At 39.3% G+C, this 22859-nt stretch overlaps 1 protein-coding gene across 1 annotated transcript in view; it reads right to left on the reverse strand.

Moving 5' to 3' along the window:
• Positions 1-22859, reverse strand: part of TRIM50 (tripartite motif containing 50) — a 111766-nt gene that overhangs the window by 5533 nt on the left and 83374 nt on the right. The window contains 2 exon segments of the mRNA XM_053706314.1: positions 4627-4751; positions 4849-4871. Coding sequence (XP_053562289.1) covers positions 4627-4751; positions 4849-4871 — 148 coding nt within the window.

Genomic DNA, 22859 nt, shown 5'->3' on the forward strand with positions numbered 1-22859 from the left:
CCAAAGAGGGGGAAGAGAAAGCCAAAGAGAGGGGGAGAGAGAGAGAAAGAAAAAAAAGAGCGAGGAGAGAGAAAATAAGAGAGGGGCAGAGAGCAAACGAGAGGGGAGAGAGAGAGCAAAAGAGAGGGCAGAGAGAGCAAAAGAGAGGGGGGGGAGAGAGAGCAAAATAGAGTGGGAGAGAGAGTAAAAGCAAAAAAGAGGAGGAGAGAGCAAAAGAGAGAGGGGAGAGAGAGAGCAAAAGAGAGGGAGGGGGAGAGAGAGAGAAAAAGAGAGGGGGCAGAGAGAGATACATTTAATATGGTGGCTGCGTCTTAAGCAAATAAATCTTCATAAATACAGGTACAAATCCCAAACTCTGGAATTTTAAAATCCAAACATTCTAAAATCCAAACATTTAAATTAATAATATTTTTTTTTTTTAAATAATTGATCAAAGATTAATATTTTTCCCTACCTGTAAGTCCCCACCTTCCCTACATGTATTTTTGGTTCTAAAATGCAAATAATGGTCTTTATTTATTTAAAACAACGAATATTATGATTACAATGCTGTACTATATTTCTGAAGGTACTATGTATACAAAAGTATTAAAACTATATAAAACTGCCTTTAGGTTACATGTATAAACTGTATTGTGACATGTAAATAGTGCCTAAATGAAATGATATTGTTGTTTACATTGGTCCCATACCCTCCAAACTGTCCCATTTTAAAGATATAAATATTCCAGCATCCAAATTATTCCAAAATCCAAACCTTTTCCAGTCCTAAGCAGTTTAGATAAAAGGTTTTCTACCTGTGTCTGCTTTCTAGTTGTACGCTGACATATTGCCACTAGATGCGTATAAATATAATATGTAGTGTTTGCAAATGTATACCGGAAGCTGCTAACAATCACCTAGATTTAGAGTTTTGCGTTAGAAGGGGTGCGTTAGCTACGCATGTTTTTTTCCCCCCACACCTTTTAAACAACACTGGTATTTAGAGTTCTCTGAAGGGCTGCGTTAGGCTCCAAAAAGGGAGTGTAGAGCATATTTACCACCACTTCAACTCTCAATACCAGCGTTGCTTACGGACGCGGCCAGCTTCAAAAACGTGCTCGTGCACGATTGTCCCATTGGAAACAATGGGGCAGTTTGAGCTGAAAAAAACCCCTAACACCTGCAAAAAAGCAGCGTTCAGCTCCTAACGCAGCCCCATTGTTTCCTATGGGGAAACACTTCCTAAGTCTGCACCTAACACCCTAACATGTACCCCGAGTCTAAACACCCCTAACCTTACACTTATTAACCCCTAATCTGCCGTCCCCGCTATCGCTAACCCCTGCATTTTATTATTAACCCCTAATCTGCCGCTCCGTACACCGCCGCAACCTACATTATCCCTATGTACCCCTAATCTGCTGCCCCTAACATCGCCGATACCTACCTACACTTATTAACCCCTAATCTGCCGACCGGACCTCACCGCCACTATAATAAATGTATTAACCCCTAAACCGCCTCACTCCCGCCTCAAAAACCCTATAATAAATAGTATTAACCCCTAATCTGCCCTCCCTAACATCGCCAACACCTAACTTCAAGTATTAACCCCTAATCTGCCGACCGGACCTCGCCGCTACTCTAATAAATGTATTAACCCCTAAAGCTAAGTCTAACACTAACATCCCCTTAAATTAAATATAATTTAAATCTAACGAAATAAAATAATTCTTATTAAATAAATTAATCCTATTTAAAGCTAAATACTTACCTGTAAAATAAACCCTAATATAGCTACAATATAACGAATAATTATATTGTAGCTATTTTAGGATTTATATTTATTTTACAGGCAACTTTGTATTTATTTTAACTAGGTACAATAGCTATTAAATAGTTATTAACTATTTAATAGCTACCTAGTTCAAATAATCCTAACCTAAGTTACAATTAAACCTAACACTGTGCCCTACCCTATTCTAAAATAAAAAGTTAACAGCTCTTTTACCTTACCATCCCTTAAAAGGGCCTTTTGCGGGGCATGCCCCAAAGAAAACAGCTCTTTTACATTTAAAAAAACCATACAATACCCCCCCCAACATTACAACCCACCACCCACATACCCCTAATCTAACCCAAACACCCCTTAAAAAACCTAACACTAAGCCCCTGATGATCTCCCTACCTTATCTTCACCACGCCGGGTATCACCAATTGGATCAGCCAATCAGATTGAGCTTGCATTCTATTGGCTGATCGGAACAGCCAATAGAATGCGAGCTCAATCTGATTTGCTGATTGGATCAGCCAATCGGATTGAACTTGAATCTGATTGGCTGATTCAATCAGCCAATCAGATTTTTCCTACCTTAATTCCGATTGGCTGATAGAATCCTATCAGCCAATCGGAATTCGAGGGACGCCATCTTGGATGACGTCACTTAAAAGAACCTTCATTCGTCGGGAGTCGCCGGAAGAAGAGGATGGATCCGCGTTGGCTGCTTTAAGATGGTCCCGCTCCGCACCGGATGGATGAAGATAGAAGACGCCGCCTGGAGGAACATGTCTACCGGTCCGGATGTCCTCTTCTTGCCAGATAGGATGAAGACTTCGGACCCTCTTCTGGACCTCTTCTTGCCGGATAGGATGAAGACTTCAGACCCTCTTCTAGACGGATCGGTGATACCCGGCGTGGTGAAGATAAGGTAGGGAGATCTTCAGGGGCTTAATGTTAGGTTTTTAAGGGGTGTTTGGGTTAGATTAGGGGTATGTGGGTGGTGGGTTGTAATGTTGGAGGGGTATTGTATGTTTATTTAAATGCAAAAGAGCTGTTTTCTTTGGGGCATGCCCCGCAAAAGGCCCTTTTAAAGGATTACTTTCTGTTATAATTTTTAAGCTAAACAACTAACATATAAAAGTTAATAAACATTAATTAAAACCTACTGACCTATATTTTCTCCAAAACGAAGTTTAATAACGTTCTAAAAGTTATATCTTTTATTCGCCGATGATGTCACGTTATCCTGCCCACTATTTTCAGCACTGCATGTTCAAAATACTTAAACCAATAACTTTGTGTTTAAAGCGCCATTTTGAAACCTAGGTATTGTAAACGGATTGGTACAGAGCAAAGGATACCCACGGAGTGGGTTTGGAAAACAATTAAATTTGCAGACAAGATTTCTGATATACGGTAGGGATATGTTAATGAAATGCTATTGATAAAAAGCGTATTTGGGGTAGTTAGTTAGTAACAGGCATATAAAATATCTACTTACAGTGGCCCTTTAAGGGCTGGTAAGGTAAAAGAGCTGTTAACTTGTTATTTTAGAATAGGGTAGGGCATTTTTTTTTATTTTGGGGGCTTTGTTATTTTTTTAGGGGGCTTAGAGTAGGTGTAATTAGTTTGAAATTCTTGTAATCTTTTTTTATTTTTTGTAATTTAGTATAGTTGATTTAATTGTAGATAATTTTAGATAGTTTAGTTAATTAATTTATTGATAGTGTAGTGTTAGGTTTAATTGTAACTTAGGTTAGGATTTATTTTACAGGTAATTTTGTAATTATTTTAACTAGGTAGCTATTAAATATTTAATAACTATTTAATAGCTATTGTACCTAGTTAAAATAAATACAAAGTTGCCTGTAAAATAAATATAAATCCTAAAATAGCTACAATATAATTATTCGTTATATTGTAGCTATATTAGGGTTTATTTTACAGGTAAGTATTTAGCTTTAAATAGGATTCATTTATTTAATAAGAATTATTTTATTTCATTAGCTTTAAATTATATTTAATTTAGGGGGTGTTAGTGTTAGGGTTAGACTTAGCTTTAGGGGTTAATACATTTATTAGAGTACCGGCGAGGTCCGGTCGGCAGATTAGGGGTTAATACTTGAAGTTAGGTGTCGGCGATGTTAAGGAGGGCAGATTAGGGGTTAATACTATTTATTATAGGGTTTTTGAGGCGGGAGTGAGGCGGTTTAGGGGTTAACACATTTATTATAGTGGCGGCGAGGTCCGGTCGGCAGATTAGGGGTTAATAAGTGTAGGTAGGTAGCGGCGACGTTGGGGGGGGGCAGATTAGGGGGTAATAAATATAATATAGGGGTCGGCGATGTTAGGGGCAGCAGATTAGGGGTACATAGGGATAATGTAGGTTGCGGCGGTGTGCGGTCGGCAGATTAGGGGTTAAAAAAATGTATTAGAGTGGCGGCGATGTGGGGGGACCTCGGTTTAGGGGTACATAGGTAGTTTATGGGTGTTAGTGTACTTTAGAGCACAATAGTTAAGAGCTTTATGAACCGGCGTTAGCCCATAAAGCTCTTAACTCCTGACTTTTTTCTGCGGCTGGAGTCTTGTCGTTAGAGTTCTAACGCTCACTTCAGCCAAGACTCTAAATACCAGCGTTAGAAAGATCCCATTGAAAAGATAGGATACGCAATTGACGTAAGGGGATCTGCGGTATGGAAAAGTCGCGGCTGGAAAGTAAGCATTAGACCCTTTCCTGACTGACTCTAAATACCAGCGGGCGGCCAAAACCAGCGTTAGGACCCCTTAACGCTGGTTTGGACGGCTAACGCAGAACTTTAAATCTAGGCGAATGTGATTATATGAGATGTAAAAATATTTCTCACTGGGAAGGATCCTCTTGTGTAGCCGCTTCCAGACTGTGAGCTTGATGCCATCTGGTCTAAATCCAGGCTTAAAGGATACAGCATTGTAAGATGAATCTGCACAGTTTGTATAAGAGGGTTGTGACCTGTAGAGAAAGAGAGGGATGAAAGCAATGTAATGTCTTCTTTTGCCCTTTATTCCCAAACTAACCTTGTGCAACATTGGATCAAAGCTGCTCTTACCTGGAAGTGACTGAACTGTAGTTCTGCGGAAAAAGAAAACAAGAATTAAATCTTAAGTACAGTTTTAAATATGTAACAACAAATATGATTACAAAAATAAATAAATAACCAAGATTTATTAGAAAAAGATGTTCCTATGATACACACATTTCTACTTGTCTACATTGTCACTTTCCAATGACACAACTATAGGGTTTGTCTCTATTAGTCAGTGAACAGTGAATACAAGTACAACAAAACAAACAAAAAATGCTGCATAGTTTTTTTAATTTATTTATTTATTTAAAATGACCAGAGGCACTGAATTAAGAACCTTAACAACGCAAGCCTGATCACTTAGATTATCTGAGCTATTATTGTTATTAATCCCTAATCTGCTGCCACCAAAATCGCCGCCACTATACTAAAGTTATTAACCCCTAAACTTAACCCTAAGTCAAACCTTAACACCCACTAACGTTAATATAATTAAAATAAATCTAAATAAAAATTACTATCATTAACTAAATAATACCTATTTAAAACTAAATACCTGTAAAACTAAAAGTTACATTGTAGCTATCGTAGGTTTTATTTTTATTTCACAGCTAAGTTTGTATTATTTTAACTAGGTAGACTAGTTAGTAAATAGTTATTAACTATTTACTAGCTACCTAGTTAAAATAAATACAAATTTACCTGTAAAATAAAACCTAACACTAACACCTAACCTTACACTACAATTAAATAAATTACATTAATTAAATATTAACTAAATTACAAAACAAAACACTAAATTACACAAAATAAAAAATAAATTAACAAATATTTAAACTAATTACACCTAATCTAATAGCCCTATCAAAATAAAAAAGCCCCCCAAAAATAAAAAAAAACCTAGCCTAAACTAAACTGCCAATAGCCCTTAAAAGGGCCTTTTGCGGGGCATTGCCCCAAAGAAATCAGCTCTTTCACCTGAAAAAAAATAATACAAACAACCCCCCAACAGTAAAACCCACCACCCACACAACCAACCCCCCCAAATAAAATCCTATCTAAAAAACCTAAGATCCCCATTGCCCTGAAAAAGGCATTTGGATTGGCATTGCCCTTAAAAGGGCATTTAGCTCTTTTTCAGCCCAAACCGTAAGCTAAAAATAAAATCCACCTGGAGACTTCCGGTGGGCGGGACTATCGAGTGGAAGCAAACGGCAAGAGCTCCGCTCTATAATTCTAAAAATCTGCCGTTTTTCATGCTCCAAGGCGACCATTCAACCCCCACTGCCTATTTCTTACTGGGTGACCGTGTCCTGGTTCTCGCCAGTCGAAAATCTACTAGTGTAGGGCGTACCATCGGCCCTAGCCCCCGGTAGTCGCAACAGAAGCTATGGAAGCAACAATGGAGACATTTCCTGTTGATCCGGTTCTCCTAACACAAGACCTTATAACTTCTATACGAGACCTATTTCTTCCGGCATTAAATAAGCTGGAATATTCCTTACAAAGATCGCTTACAGAAGCCCGAATTGAAGATCCCTTGCGCTCTGCTGCAAAAAGGTGCCAAATCAATGAGAGGGATTGCATGATTCCAGCGGAACATACTGAGAGATTCCAGGGGTGGCGGATGGGGTCTCCACTGTATAACTTACCTGCATCAGCTCAATACCCCGCACCACAGCTCAGGGAGGAGGAAGCCACTACAGATATGAAAGACACAACGGCGAACAACAGCAGGCCCTTACTGTGGTGTGATTCTCACATTTATTCTTTCTCCCAACAGTCATTAAACAAAGCAATCTCTCAAGCTATAAACCAGCAACATGGTAGGGAGATATATCGAAGATTACAACTGCAAGCGACTCAGCTAATGCTAACACCTACAGTGGAACTGCTGGCAGATACTGATGGCTTCAATCTCAAAGAAGAAAATAACACGCAATACATCCACAGATCAGTGGGCATTGGATAATAGGTAGAACAAAGACGCTATGGGGCAAGCATCCACCTATATTAATTTGCTCTTACGATTCTCTGACACCTCAGGGCAGAGCCCTGCTGGCTATTACTCTATTTTGTTATCTACGGAACACTGATCATACGTACAGATGCCCCAACCCATCACACAGTGGTAGACTACTGGTACAATTTCCCCCAGTTTAATGCATATCTATATCGTAGAAACTGACCGGAGTCTGGTCATGTGGGACTGTTACAGAAAATTGTTAAGGTTATGTGTTACTGTTTTAAGTTATGATTTTGTTTGAGTTTGATTAACGGTTTATATCAGTTTGTTCACAAATGTGTTCTTGTTAACTGTGAAGCGTATCATAATTAAGCCAATAATTGTTATGCTCTTTTTCTCAAGTGTAGTGTGTTACTATTTTGAGCATATGCATCTTCTTTTTCTCTATTAGCCCTTTATAACACTATCTAGAACAATAGAAATCGCTAAGGCCTAGATTTGGAGTTTGGCGGTAGCCATGAAAACCAGCGTTAGAGGCTCCTAACGCTGGTTTTAGGCTAACTCCGGTATTTGGAGTCACTCAAAAAAGGGTCTAACGCTCACTTTTCAGCCGCGACTTTTCCATACCGCAGATCCCCTTACGTCAATTGCGTATCCTATCTTTTCAATGGGATCTTTCTAACTCCGGTATTTAGAGTCGTGTCTGAAGTGAGCGTTAGAAATCTAACGACAAAACTCCAGCCGCAGAAAAAAGTCAGTAGTTAAAAGCTTTTTGGGCTAACGCCGGTTCATAAAGCTCTTAACTACTGTACTCTAAAGTACACTAACACCCATAAACTACCTATGTACCCCTAAACTGAGGTCCCCCCACATCGCCGCCACTCGATTACATTTTTTAACCCCTAATCTTCCGACCGCCACCTACGTTATACTTATGTACCCCTAATCTGCTGCCCCTAACACCGCCGACCCCTGTATTATATTTATTAACCCCTAATCTGCCCCCCACAACGTCGCCACCAACTACCTACACTTATTAACCCCTAATCTGCCGACCGCAAAGCGCCGCTACTTAAGTTATCCTTATGTACCCCTAATCTGCTGCCCCTAACACTGCCGATCCCTATATTATATTTATTAACCCCTAATCTGCCCCCCTCAACGTCGCCTCCACCTGCCTACACTTATTAATCCCTAATCTGCCGAGCAGACCGCACTGCTACTATAATAAAGTTATTAACCCCTAATCCGCCTCACTAACCCTATAATAAATAGTATTAACCCCTAATCTGCCCTCCCTAACATCGCCGACACCTAACTTCAAACATCTGCCGACCGGAGCTCACCGCTATTCTAATAAATTTTTAAACCCCTAAAGCTAAGTCTAACCCTAACACTAACACCCCCCTAAGTTAAATATAATTTAAATCTAGCAAAATAAATGAACTCTTATTAAATAACTTATTCCTATTTAAAGCTAAATACTTACCTGTAAAATAAACCCTAATATAGCTACAATATAAATTATAATTACATTGTAGCTATTTTAGGATTAATATTTATTTTACAGGCAACTTTGTAATTATTTTAACCAGGTACAATAGCTATTAAATAGTTAAGAACTATTTAATAGCTACCTAGTTAAAATAATTACAAAATTACCTGTAAAATAAATCCTAACCTAAGTTACAATTAAACCTAACACTATACTATCATTAAATTAATTAAATAAAATACCTACAATTACCTACAATTAAACCTAACACTACACTATCAATAAATTAATTAAATACAATATCTACAATTATCTACAATTAAACCTAACACTACACTATCAATAAATTAATTAAATACAATTCCTACAAATAACTACAATGAAATAAACTAACTAAAGTACAAAAAATAAAAAAGAACTAAGTTACAAAAAATAAAAAAATATTTACAAACATAAGAAAAATATTACAACAATTTTAAACTAATTACACCTACTCTAAGCCCCCTAATAAAATAACAAAGCCCCCCAAAATAACAAAATGCCCTACCCTATTCTAAATTACTAAAGTTCAAAGCTCTTTTACCTTACCAGCCCTGAACAGGGCCCTTTGCGGGGCATGCCCCAAGAAGTTCAGCTCTTTTGCCTGTAAAAAAAAACATACAATACCCCCCCCAACATTACAACCCACCACCCACATACCCCTAATCTAACCCAAACCCCCCTTAAATAAACCTAACACTAAGCCCCTGAAGATCTTCCTACCTTATCTTCACCATACCAGGTTCACCGATCCGTCCTGAAGTGCTTCTCCGATGTCCTGATCCAAGCCCAAGCGGGGGGCTGAAGAGGTCCATGATCCGGCTGAAGTCTTCATCCAAGCGGGGCAGAAGAGGTCTTCCATCCGATTGAAGTCTTCATCCAGGCGGCATCTTCTATCGTCATCCATCCGGAGCGAAGCGGCAGCATCCTGAAGACCTCCGACGCGGAACATCCATGCTGCCCGACGACTGAACGACGAATGACGGTTCCTTTAAATGACGTCATCCAAGATGGCGTCCCTCGAATTCCGATTGGCTGATAGGATTCTATCAGCCAATCGGAATTAAGGTAGGAATATTCTGATTGGCTGATGGAATCAGCCAATCAGAATCAAGATCAATCCGATTGGCTGATCCAATCAGCCAATCAGATTGAGCTCGCATTCTATTGGCTGATCGGAAGTTCAGCTCTTTTGCCTGTAAAAAAAAACATACAATACCCCCCCCCAACATTACAACCCACCACCCACATACCCCTAATCTAACCCAAACCCCCCTTAAATAAACCTAACACTAAGCCCCTGAAGATCTTCCTACCTTATCTTCACCATACCAGGTTCACCGATCCGTCCTGAAGTGCTTCTCCGATGTCCTGATCCAAGCCCAAGCGGGGGGCTGAAGAGGTCCATGATCCGGCTGAAGTCTTCATCCAAGCGGGGGAAGAAGAGGTCTTCCATCTGATTGAAGTCTTCATCCAGGCGGCATCTTCTATCGTCATCCATCCGGAGCGAAGCGGCAGCATCCTGAAGACCTCCGACGCGGAACATCCATCCTGCCCGACGACTGAACGACGAATGACGGTTCCTTTAAATTACGTCATCCAAGATGGCATCCCTCGAATTCCGATTGGCTGATAGGATTCTATCAGCCAATCGGAATTAAGGTAGGAATATTCTGATTGGCTGATGGAATCAGCCAATCAGAATCAAGATCAATCCGATTGGCTGATCCAATCAGCCAATCAGATTGAGCTCGCATTCTATTGGCTGATCGGAACAGCCAATAGAATCCAAGCTCAATCTGATTGGCTGATTGGATCAGCCAATCGGATTGAACTTGATTCTGATTGGCTGATTCCATCAGCCAATCAGAATATTCCTACCTTAATTCTGATTGGCTGATAGAATCCTATCAGCCAATCGGAATTCGAGGGACGCCATCTTGGATGACGTCATTTAAAGGAACCGTCATTCGTCGTTCAGTCGTCGGGCAGGATGGATGTTCCGCGTCGGAGGTCTTCAGGATGCTGCCGCTTCGCTCCGGATGGATGACGATAGAAGATGCCGCCTGGATGAAGACTTCAATCGGATGGAAGACCTCTTCTGCCCCGCTTGGATGAAGACTTCAGCCGGATCATGGACCTCTTCAGCCCCCCGCTTGGGCTTGGATCAGGACATCGGAGGAGCACTTCAGAACGGATCGGTGAACCTGGTATGGTGAAGATAAGGTAGGAAGATCTTCAGGGGCTTAGTGTTAGGTTTATTTAAGGGGGGTTTGGGTTAGATTAGGGGTATGTGGGTGGTGGGTTGTAATGTTGGGGGGGGTATTGTATGTTTTTTTTTACAGGCAAAAGAGCTGAACTTCTTGGGGCATGCCCCGCAAAGGGCCCTGTTCAGGGCTGGTAAGGTAAAAGAGCTTTGAACTTTAGTAATTTAGAATAGGGTAGGGCATTTTGTTATTTTGGGGGGCTTTGTTATTTTATTAGGGAGCTTAGAGTAGGTGTAATTAGTTTAAAATTGTTGTAATATTTTTCTTATGTTTGTAAATATTTTTTTATTTTTTGTAACAGTTCTTTTTTATTTTTTGTACTTTAGTTAGTTTATTTCATTGTAGTTATTTGTAGGAATTGTATTTAATTAATTTATTGATAGTGTAGTGTTAGGTTTAATTGTAGATAATTGTAGATATTGTATTTAATTAATTTATTGATAGTGTAGTGTTAGGTTTAATTGTAGGTAATTGTAGATATTTTATTTAATTAATTTAATGATAGTATAGTGTTAGGTTTAATTGTAACTTAGGTTAGGATTTATTTTACAGGTAATTTTGTAATTATTTTAACTAGGTAACTATTAAATAGTTCTTAACTATTTAATAGCTATTGTACCTGGTTAAAATAATTACAAAGTTGCCTGTAAAATAAATATTAATCCTAAAATAGCTACAATATAATTATTATTTATATTGTAGCTATATTAGGGTTTATTTTACAGGTAAGTATTTAGCTTTAAATAGGAATAATTTATTTAATAAGAGTTAATTAATTTTGTTAGATTAAAATTATATTTAACTTAGGGGGGTGTTAGTGTTAGGGTTAGACTTAGCTTTAGGGGTTAATACATTTATTAGAATAGCGGTGAGCTCCTGGTTGGCAGATTAGGGGTTAATAATTTAAGTTAGGTGTCTGCGATGTTAGGGAGGGCAGATTAGGGGTTAATACTATTTATTATAGGGTTAGTGAGGCGGATTAGGGGTTAATAACTTTATTATAGTAGCGGTGCGGTCCGCTCGGCAGATTAGGGGTTAATAAGTGTAGGCAGGTGGAGGCGACGTTGTGGGGGGCAGATTAGGGGTTAATAAATATAATATAGGGGTCAGCGGTGTTAGGGGCAGCAGATTAGGGGTACATAGGGATAATGTAAGTAGCGGCGGTTTACGGAGCGGCAGATTAGGGGTTAAAAATAATATGCAGGTGTCAGCGATAGCGGGGGCGGCAGATTAGGGGTTAATAAGTATAAGGTTAGGGGTGTTTAGACTCGGGGTACATGTTAGAGTGTTAGGTGCAGACGTAGGAGGTGTTTCCGCATAGCAAACAATGGGGCTGCGTTAAGAGCTGAACGCGGCTTTTTTGCAGGTGTTAGGTTTTTTTTCAGCTCAAACAGCCCCATTGTTTCCTATGGGGGAATCGTGCACGAGCACGTTTTTGAGGCTGGCTGCGTCCGTAAGCAACTCTGGTATCGAGAGTTGAAGCTGCGTTAAATATGCTCTACGCTCCTTTTTTGGAGCCTAACGCAGCCTTTATGTGGACTCTCAATACCAGAGTTATTTTTATGGTGCGGCCAGAAAAAAGCCGGCGTTAGCTACGCGGGTCCTTACCGACAAAACTCTAAATCTAGCCGTTAGGCTGTAGATATCTGGAATCCGGAGATGCCTTTCATTAACATTGATATATTTTACCTCACTTAGCAGATATGAATCTCTTGTGGGATCTTTGAGATTGGCAGCCTTGTCAAGTGTGCTGCGTGCTACAGTATATTATATTTTCTATTTTCTATATTCCAACTCCTTGCAAAATGAGTGGATCGTTAATCTCTGAGGGCCTCTAGTGGTTATTTTGGTATTGCATCACACTTTCTTTAGCTCTGAGATACGATCATCTAACAGCAATTAATTGTAAGATTCTGCTCAACCTGACACCTGTATAGAAACAGGTATGTTTTAACATTCTTTATGTATCTGCTTGATTTTTCTTTTCCTACTTTGGTTTGATTGTCTATTGTTTTCCTTTTATGTGATATTCTTATACCACTTGTCCTGTTTCTTACTTATTCGAATACTACCTTGGGTGGACCAAGATATTAAAGCTTAACCCTATTGCCTTGACTAAAGGTCAAGGAACTATTAATGCTGAACATATCTGCTATTTAGAATGCAAGACACTATGAAACTGCCTGGTTGTGTTGTCCATGTCTTGACTCTTAATGCCACCCCCTAACTCCGTAGAAGTAGTCTGATATAAGCCGAAGCTAGTAATGTGGATCTTACCATTGTTTTCTATAGCCCAGGTACAGATGAAAATTGTTTAGCACCTTAATATACCATCCCATGCTTCTAGAAAGTCTGTTATTAACATAGAATTTTTTTGTGTGTGATTGGATTTGTTTGCTTGTTTGGTTTATATGTCTGTATTTTATGTTAGATTAGGTTTAGGTTGGCTGTGTTAGTTTGCATAAAAATTAAACCCCAACATTGTGGTACAAGTGAATACATATGTTAGAACACTCCTTAACCCATATAAGTCTTTTGCAGACCTCAACACAAATATGAACACTGTATGATACTATATCTGACAGTATTGCATTGTTGAACGTTGTTATTTCATATTGCCTTATCAACTTTATATTAACTTACTGCACCCTGCGTGGTGTGTCATTGATCTGTAGCTTACCACTGTACCATTTGTTGGTTATAAATAAAAAATTAAAAATAAATAAATAAATAAATAAAACCCACCCAATAAACCCTTAAAAAAACCTAACACTAACCACCGAAGATCCACTTACAGTTTTTGAAGACCGGACATCCATCCTCAACGAAGCCGGGAGAAGTCTTCATCCAAGCGGCAAGAAGTCATCCACCAGACGGGCAGAAGTCTTCATCCAGACGGCATCTTCTATCTTCATCCTTCCGACGCGGGGCGGCTCCATCTTCAAGACATCCAACGCGGAGCATCCTCTTCTTTCGATGGATCTTCAAGAATGAATTCTCCTTTAAATGATTTTATCCCAGATGGCGTCCCTTGAATTCCGATTGGCTGATAGAATTCTATCAGCCAATCGGAATTAAAGGTGAAAAAATCCTATTGGCTGATCCAATCAGCCAATAGCATTGAGCTTGCATTCTATTGGCATCAGCCAATATGATTTTTTCACCTTTAATTCCGATTGGCTGATAGAATTCTATCAGCCAATCGGAATTCAAGGGACGTATATCAATGATGATCCTCAGCACTCAATAGTTCAATTCAGGCAGTTTATTCACATATAATAGCAACGTTTCGGGGTCACAGCGCCTTATTCATGCTTGATACTGTTGTAATAACAAAGTGGCTTTTTAAATGTTTTCATTTTGGCGCCATTGCGCCAAGAATGGAGACTTAGCTCCCACTAGTGGCAACCTACTAATATTACACCCATGAAAATCCTATAATTCCTATACAGTTACTGTATCATGACCACTCCTATTGGGTTTGATATGGTCTATAATTTGCCACCTAAGTTGGCTTATACTATGTCCTTTTTCAAGGAAATGTCTAGAGAGAGGGGCCTCGAGGTTCTCGCATCTAATACTAGAGCGATGTTGGCTCATACGGTCCCTAGCCTTACGGGTCGTTTCCCCAATATAGACCATGGAACAGGGACACTAAATGGGTGATCTCGCAGGTGAAATAGCCTTTTATACTATATTTCTTTCCATTATGTGGATGATGAAAATTGGCTCCCCTAATTATAGAATTGCAAAACATGCAATTAAGACAAGGAAAAATTCCTATTATTTTGCTACCTAGAACAGTCTGTTTTAATTCTTTACTAGGTCCTATATCAGTTCTTATAAGATGGTCCCTAAGGCTCTTCACCCTTTTATGGGCCATAAGTGGAGGCTCCTCAAATTGTACTATATCTTTGTTACAAGCCTTAAGGATATGCCAATTCTGATGAATGAGTGTTGCTATCTTTTCACTTAGTGGATTATACTGGCTTACAAATACCATCCTGTTATCTTTACTTTTAGGTGTTTTAATTGTTGTTTTATGTAATGCCCCTATGGTATTGTCCAAACGTTTAGGTGGATAGCCCCGGTCTGAGAATTTTTTTGTCATTTCTTTAAGTCTAGTCATTTATCTATCCTTATTACTTACAATTCTACTTACCCTGAGAAATTGACTTCTCAGTAATGAGTCTACAAATGATCTCGGATGGAAACTATTGTACTTCAGAAGATTATTTTTATCGGTTTCTTTAGTGTAAAGATCAAACTCTAGGTGATGACCGGACTTCAATATTCGAGTGTCCAAAAATGGTATTGATTCCTCACTGTAACTAACAGTAAATTCCATGTCCTTCACCTCAGAGTTCAAATCCCCTACAAACTGCATGTGAGATTCCACTTCACCCCACCATACGCCAAACACATCATCAATGTACCGCCACCAAATGGCTCCATATTGTAAATAACTTGTATTCATAGACAATGCTTTCCTCTTCCTCATTCCTAAAGAGGTTGGAGTATGATGGGGCCATGTTGGAACCCATTGTAGTCCCCTAAGTTTGGACAAACCATTGATCTTGGAAAAGGAAATAATTCCAATATAAGATAAGGCTCAGTCGCTCCTCAACAAAACCAACCTGCTTCTGACTGTACCTCTTGTTCACCAATAGATTTTTCTTTACAATGGCAATGCCGTTTTCATGTTTGATAGAGGTGTATAAACTCCTAACATCCATGGTGAACAAGAGGTACTTGTCACTAGGAAACTCCAATGCTCTTGCCTTTTCTAAAAATGATTGGTGTCCTTAAGATAGCTGGACATTTTTACCACCTCTCGCTGAAGAATCTTATCAATAAATTTTGAGATATTTTTGTAGATGGAATCTACACTAGAAACTATTGGCCTGCCTGGTGGTTTCTGGCTGTCCTTATGAACCTTAGGGACTGTATAAAAGATAGGGTTGCACGGGGAAGTAACATACAGGAAATCAAATAATTTCTTGTCTATGATGCCAATATCTAACGCTCTCTTTAGCATAGCCATACTTTCTTTTTGTATGTTGGCCAAGGGATTACTCTTTGGTACTTTATAGGTACTACTATCTCCTAATTGGGACAATATCTCTTGTACATAATAAGTTTTATCCAAAAGGACAGTGGCCCCTCCCTTATCCGTCTTCTTAAAGATTACTTTGTGATTTTTTTTAAACCTTCCAAAGTATTGTACTCATGCTTAGAAAAAATAGTTAATATCACTTGTTTGCCCCTTTGCCACATTTTTGTATGATCTTTATTTTTATACTCATTTTTTAATCGTGTGACCCCATTCTGAATTAGATTAATAAATGTGTTCACGCTGTGATTATTTATGCTTGGGTTAAAAGAACTCTTTTTTACGTAAACCCAGATTATGCAAAGACCACTCATTTGTGTTTACATTAATATTATCCATACCATGATCATTTTTAAACCACTCCTTTAATTTAATGTTTTGGTATAATTTTTGAAGATCCTTGTCTAATTTAAAGATGTCCATGTTACGGTATGGGCAAAATAATAGTCCCTTATTTAATAGGTCCAGTTCTTTATCAGTTAGAATGTGATCTGAAGTATTAATGACTGTATTGTGTCCCTCTTTATTCACATCTTTATGGGCAATGTGTTGATCGATTACCTTTTCGACACCTTCTTGCGCTCTGATCTGCGCACATCGTTTGCCGCTTCCATGGTGTTTGCGGCCCCCCCTGTGGCTCTGGTGTTCTCCTCACCACTGCTTGACTCCAAAGGGGAGGATCCTTGAGATGATGTCTCCGGTGCACTGGAATCGCCTGTCGCACCTCCATGACGTTGCTGCTTTTCCTTGTGCGGATTAAACCTGTGTCTCCCCCTGGGTCCCTGCGCTCGTTGGTAGCCATGGCTACCAGAACGCCAACGATAGACATTGCCTTGGCGATAATCCTCCTCATCTCTCTGGAATTTTGATCTCTTAGATGGTTTTTTGTTCACCCTGTATTTTCATATTGATCTTCTTCTGCATTTCTTCAAAGTCTTCCATAGACATGGAGGTGAGTAACTGTAATGACTCTACTGTCCATACCATGAGGTCATACAAACATTTGTTAAGTATTGCTTCGAATTTATCGCAATATGTTTTATTGTTGTGCAATAGAGTGGGACAAGTGCTCATCCGAAGGCCCCTCGGGATCCTTCTAACTCTGTAATATTCCGCTAATGTAGTAGCATGTAGCTCCCATTTCATCTGTTTCAATTTCAAATCTTCGTACTCCTTACTCATAGTTTCTCCAGGTGTTGATCTTAAAAATCCCTTGAGCCCTTCATAAGGGCCGTAATCCTAGCAGCTTCAATGTCCGTGTAGGCAAACATTATGCTGCCATCAGTTCCTTAGGATTCATTGTTGCCAGTCTGCATATTTGTATATCCTCTATGTTATCTAATTTATTGATAAGATTCTTCAGCCAGAGGTGGTAAAAATGTCCAGCTATCTTAAGGACACCAATCATTTTTTAGAAAAGGCAAGAGCACTTGAGTTTCCTAGTGACAAGTATCATTTGCTCACTATAGATGTTAGGAGTTTATACACCTCTATCAAACATGAAACCGGCATTGCCGTTGTAAAGAAAAATCTATTGGTGAACAAGAGGTACAGTCAGGAGCAGGTTGGTTTTGTTGAGGAGCTACTGAGCCTTATCTTATATTGGAATTATTTCCTTTTCCAAGATCAATGGTTTGTCCAAACTAAGGGGACTGCAATGGGTTCCAACGTGCCCCCATCATACGCCAACCTCTTTATGAATGAGGTAGAGGAAAGCATTGTCTATGAAAACAAGTTATGTTAGGAGTTTATACACCTCTATCAAACATAAAACCGGCATTGCCGTTGTAAAGAAAAATCTATTGGTGAACAAGAGGTACAGTCAGGAGCAGGTTGGTTTTGTTGAGGAGCTACTGAGCCTTATCTTATATTGGAATTATTTCCTTTTCCAAGATCAATGGTTTGTCCAAACTAAGGGGACTGCAATGGGTTCCAACATGCCCCCATCATACGCCAACCTCTTTATGAATGAGGTAGAGGAAAGCATTGTCTATGAAAACAAGTTATTTAGAAAATATGGAGCCATTTGGTGGCAGTACATTGATGATGTGTTTATCATATGGTGGGGTGATATGGTATCCCTCATGCAGTTTGTAGGGGATTTGAACGCTGAGCTGAAGGACCTTGAATTTACTGTTAGTTACAGTGAGAAATCAATACTATTTTTGGACACTCGAATATTGAAGTCCGGTCATCACCTAGAGTTTGATCTTTACACTAAAGAAACCGATAAAAATAATCTTCTGAAGTACAATAGTTTCCATCCGAGATCATAAGTAGACTCATTACCCAGAAGTCAGTTTCTCAGGGTAAGTAGAATTGTAAGTAATAAGGATAAACAAATGACTAGACTTAAAGAAATGACAAAAAAATTCTCAGACAGGGGCTATCCACCTAAACGTTTGGACAATACCATAGGGGCATTACATAAAACAACAATTAAAACACCTAAAAGTAAAGATAACAGGATGGTATTTGTAAGCCAGTATAATCCACTAAGTGAAAAGATAGCAACACTCACTCATCAGATTTGGCATATACTTAAGGGTTGTAATAAAGATACAGTACAATTTGAGGAGCCTCCACTTATGGCCCATAAAAGGGTGAAGAGCCTTAGGGACCATCTTATAAGAACTGATATAGGACCTAGTAAAGAATTAAAACAGACTGTTCTAGGTAGCAAAAGAATAGGAACTTTTCCTTGTCTTAATTGCATGAGTTGCAATTCTATAATAAGGGGAGCCAATTTTCATCATCCACATAGTGGAAAGAAATATAGTATAAAAGGCTATTTCTCCTGCGAGACCACCTATGTAGTCTATCTAATTAAGTGTCCCTGTTCCATAGTCTATATTGGGGAAACGACCCGTAAGGCTAGGGACCGTATGAGCCAACATCGCTCTAGTATTAGATGCGAGAACCTTGAGGACCCCCTCTCTAGACATTTCCTTGAAAAAGGACATAGTATAAGCCAACTTAGGTGGCAAACTATAGACCATATCAAACCCAATAGGAGTGGTCTGGATAGGGAACGCCTCTTAACCCCTTAATGACCACAATGTACCCCGTATGTCACTGGTCGTTAAGGTTTTTTTCAGGACATAATAGCACAAATCTAGCAAGAACACGCTATTAATGCGCTCCCTCCAGCAGGCTTTGTGGAATAGAGCAGTCTCAACGCTGGTGGCAAGACCGCGCTATAAAACAATCAAGTCCCAAAAAAAGGCCAGTGACATACAGGGTACGTCGCTGGTCCTTAAGGGGTTAAAAGCCTCTTAAAACAAAAAGAAATGTGTTGGATCCACAAATTGGAAACACTGACACCTAGGGGTCTTAATAGAGAATATGACCTGTCCTGTTATTTCTAAAAGACGTCATGATTTAAATGCATTTCTTTCCTTAATTATGTATATTTAGTCATCATAGCAGCATCCCTGTTCTGTTTTTAATTTTAATTAGTTACTTTGAATGTTGTATTATTGATAAATATAAAAGTAAGTAATGATACAATAACTGTATAGGAATTATAGGATTTTCATGGGTGTAATATTAGTAGGTTGCCACTAGAGGGAGCTAGGTCTCCATTCTTGGCGTAATGGCGCCAAAATGAAAACTTTTAAAAAGCCACTTTGTTATTACAACAGTATCAAGCATGAATAAGGGTCTGTGACCCCGAAACGTTGCTATTATATGTGAATAAACTGCCTGAATTGAACTATTGATTGCTAAGGCTCATCATTGATATTCTTGGTTTGTTTGGGGACTTGGCAGTGTCCTCAGGTCCTTCGTGCACCCCTCCAGAATTGTGCTGTTCTCATTTTTTCTTATTTGGAATTCAAGGGACGCCATCTTGGATGACGTAATTTAAAGGAGAATTCATTCTTGAAGATCCATCGAAGGAAGAGGATGCTCCACATTGGAAGGATGAAGATAATAGATGTCGTCTGGATGAAGACTTCTGCCCGTCTGGAGGACGACTTCTTGCCGGTTGGATAAAGACTTCTCCCGGCTTCGTTGAGGACTTCTTGCCGCTTGGATGAAGACTTCTCTCGGCTTCGTTGAGGATAGATGTCCGGTCTTCAAAAACCGTAAGTAGATCTTCGGGGGTTAGTGTTAGGTTTTTTAAGGTTTTAATTGGGTGGGTTTTATTTTTAGCTTAGGGTTTGGGCTGAAAAAAGAGCTAAATGCCCTTTTAAGGGCAATGCCCATCCAAATGCCCTTTTCAGGGCAATGGGGATCTTAGGTTTTTTAGATAGGATTTTATTTGGGGGGGTTGGTTGTGTGGGTGGTGGGTTTTACTGTTGGGGGGTTGTTTGTATTATTTTTTTACAGGTAAAAGAGCTCATTTCTTTGGGGCAATGCCTCGCAAAAGGCCCTTTTAAGGGCTATTGGCAGTTTAGTTTAGGCTAGGGGTTTTTTTTTATTTTGGGGGGGATTTTTTATTTTGATAGGGCTATTAGATTAGGTGTAATTAGTTTAAATATTTGATAATTTATTTTTTATTTTGTGTAAATTTAGTGTTGTTGTTTTTTTGCAATTGTATTTAATAAATGTAATTTATTTATTTGTAGTGTCAGGTTAGGTGTTAGTGTAACTCAGGTTAGGTTTTATTTTACAGGTAAATTTGTATTTATTTTAACTAGGTAGCTAGTAAATGGTTAATAACTATTTAGTAACTAGTCTACCTAGTTAAAATAAAAACAAACTTAGCTGTGAAATAAAAATAAAACCTAAGATGCTATCTTAGGGTTTATTTTACAGGTAAGTATTTAGTTTTAATTAGGAATTATTTAGTTAATGATAGTAATTTTTATTTAGATTTATTTTAATTATATTAAAGTTATGGGTGTTAGGGTTAGACTTAGGGGTTAGGTTTAGGGGTTAATAACTTTAGTATAGTGGCGGCGACGTTGGGGCGGCAGATTAGGGGTTAACCCCTTAATGACCGAGGACGTGCAGGGTACGTCCTCAAAAAAAAAGGCAGTTAACGCCTGAGGACGTACCCTGCACGTCCTCTGTGTGGAAAGCAGCTGGAAGCGATCCTGCTCGCTTCCAGCTGCTTTCCGGTTATTGCAGTGATGCCTCGATATGGAGGCATCCTGCAATAACCTCACATGGCCATCCGATGCAGAGAGAGCCACTCTGTGGCCCTCTCTGCACCGGACATCGATGGCCGGTTTCGTTGGTGGGTGGGAGCCGACTTGGGAGGCGGGTGGGCGGCCATCGGTGTGCCGCATGACGTCAAGGGGGGCGGGATCGGGGGCGGGATTGTCGGGGGCGCGCACGGGCACGCGCGCGTGCACGGAGGGTGGCGGGCGGGCGCGTGCACGGGGCGGGAGCGGGTGGGAACCGCTACACTACGGAAAATGTTGTAATAAATGTGGCCTAATCTTGTTTGTGCAAACGCACAAAAAGTGATCATGGAGGGGTGGGGGGTTGGTTTTGTGTGGGGGGAAGCTACACTACAGAAACGTTTTAATAAATGTAAAAAAAAAACAATTTTTTCTTCTAAACTGGGTACTGGCAGACAGCTGCCAGTACCCAAGATGGCGCCCATTAAGTTAGAGTGGGAGGGTTATAGAGCTGTTTAGGGGGGATCAGTGAGGTTGGGGTCTAAGGGGGGATTGTACACATCAGCATATGTAAATATGCTTCTTCTTTTTTTTTAAAAAAAAGGGCCAAATACCTTTTATTTTAGTACTGGCAGAGTTTCTGCCAGTACTTAAGATGGCGGGGACAATTGTGGGGTGGGGGAGGGAAGAGAGCTGTTTGGGAGGGATCAGGGGGTCTGATGTTTCAGGTGGGAGGCTGAGCTCTACAGTAAATCTAATATTAACCCTGCAAGCTCCCTACAAGCTACCTAATTAACCCCTTCACTGCTAGCCATAATACACGTGTGATGCGCAGCGGCATTTAGCGGCCTTCTAAATACCAAAAAGCAATGCCAAAGCCATATATGTCTGCTATTTCTGAACAAAGGGGATCCCAGAGAAGCATTTACAACCATTTGTGCCATAATTGCACAAGCTGTTTGTAAATGATTTCAGTGAGAAACCTAAAATTGTGAAAAATGTAACTTTTTTTTTTATTTGATCGCATTTGGCGGTGAAATGGTGGCATGAAATATACCAAAATGGGCCTAGATCAATACTTGGGGTTGTCTACTACACTACACTAAAGCTAAAATTACCCCAAAAAGCTCCCTACATGCTCCCTAATTAACCCCTACACTGCTGGGCATAATACACGTGTGGTGCGCAGTGGCATTTAGTGGCATTCTAATTACCAAAAAGCAACACCAAAGCCATATAAGTCTGCTATTTATGAACAAAGGGGATCCCAGAGAAGAATTTACAACCATTTGTGCCATAATTGCACAAGCTGTTTGTAAATAATTTCAGTGAGAAACCTAAAGTTTGTCAAAAAATTTGTGAAAAAGTGAACGATTTTTTTTATTTGATCGCATTTGGCGGTGAAATGGTGGCATGAAATATACCAAAATGGGCCTAGATCAATACTTTGGGTTGTCTACTAAAAAAAAATATATACATGTCAATGAATATTCAGAGATTCCTAAAAGATATCAGTGTTCTAATGTAACTAGCGCTAATTTTGAAAAAAAAAATGGTTTGGAAATAGCAAAGTGCTACTTGTATTTATGGCCCTATAACTTGCAAAAAAAGCAAAGAACATGTAAACATTGGGTATTTCAAAACTCAGGACAAAATTTAGAAACTATTTAGCATAGGTGTTTTTTGGTGGTTGTAGATATGTAACAGATTTTGGGGGTCAAAGTTAGAAAAAGTGTTTATTTTTTTTAATTTTTCCTCATATTTTATAATTTTTTTATAGTAAATTATAAGATATGATGAAAATAATGGTATCTTTAGAAAGTCCATTTAATGGCGAGAAAAACGGTATATAATATGTGTGGGTACAGTAAATGAGTAAGAGGAAAATTACAGCTAAACACAAACACTGCAGAAATGTAAAAATAGCCTTGGTCCCAAACGGACAGAAAATGGAAAAGTGCTGTGGTCATTAAGGGGTTATTAAGTACAGGTAGGTAGCAGCGACATTGGGGGCGGCAGATTAGGGGTTAATAAGTGTAATGTAGGTAGCGACGACATTGGGGGCAGCAGATTAGGGTTTAAT

Source organism: Bombina bombina, chromosome 3 (assembly GCF_027579735.1).
Source record: "Bombina bombina isolate aBomBom1 chromosome 3, aBomBom1.pri, whole genome shotgun sequence".
Lineage (NCBI taxonomy): Eukaryota > Metazoa > Chordata > Amphibia > Anura > Bombinatoridae > Bombina > Bombina bombina.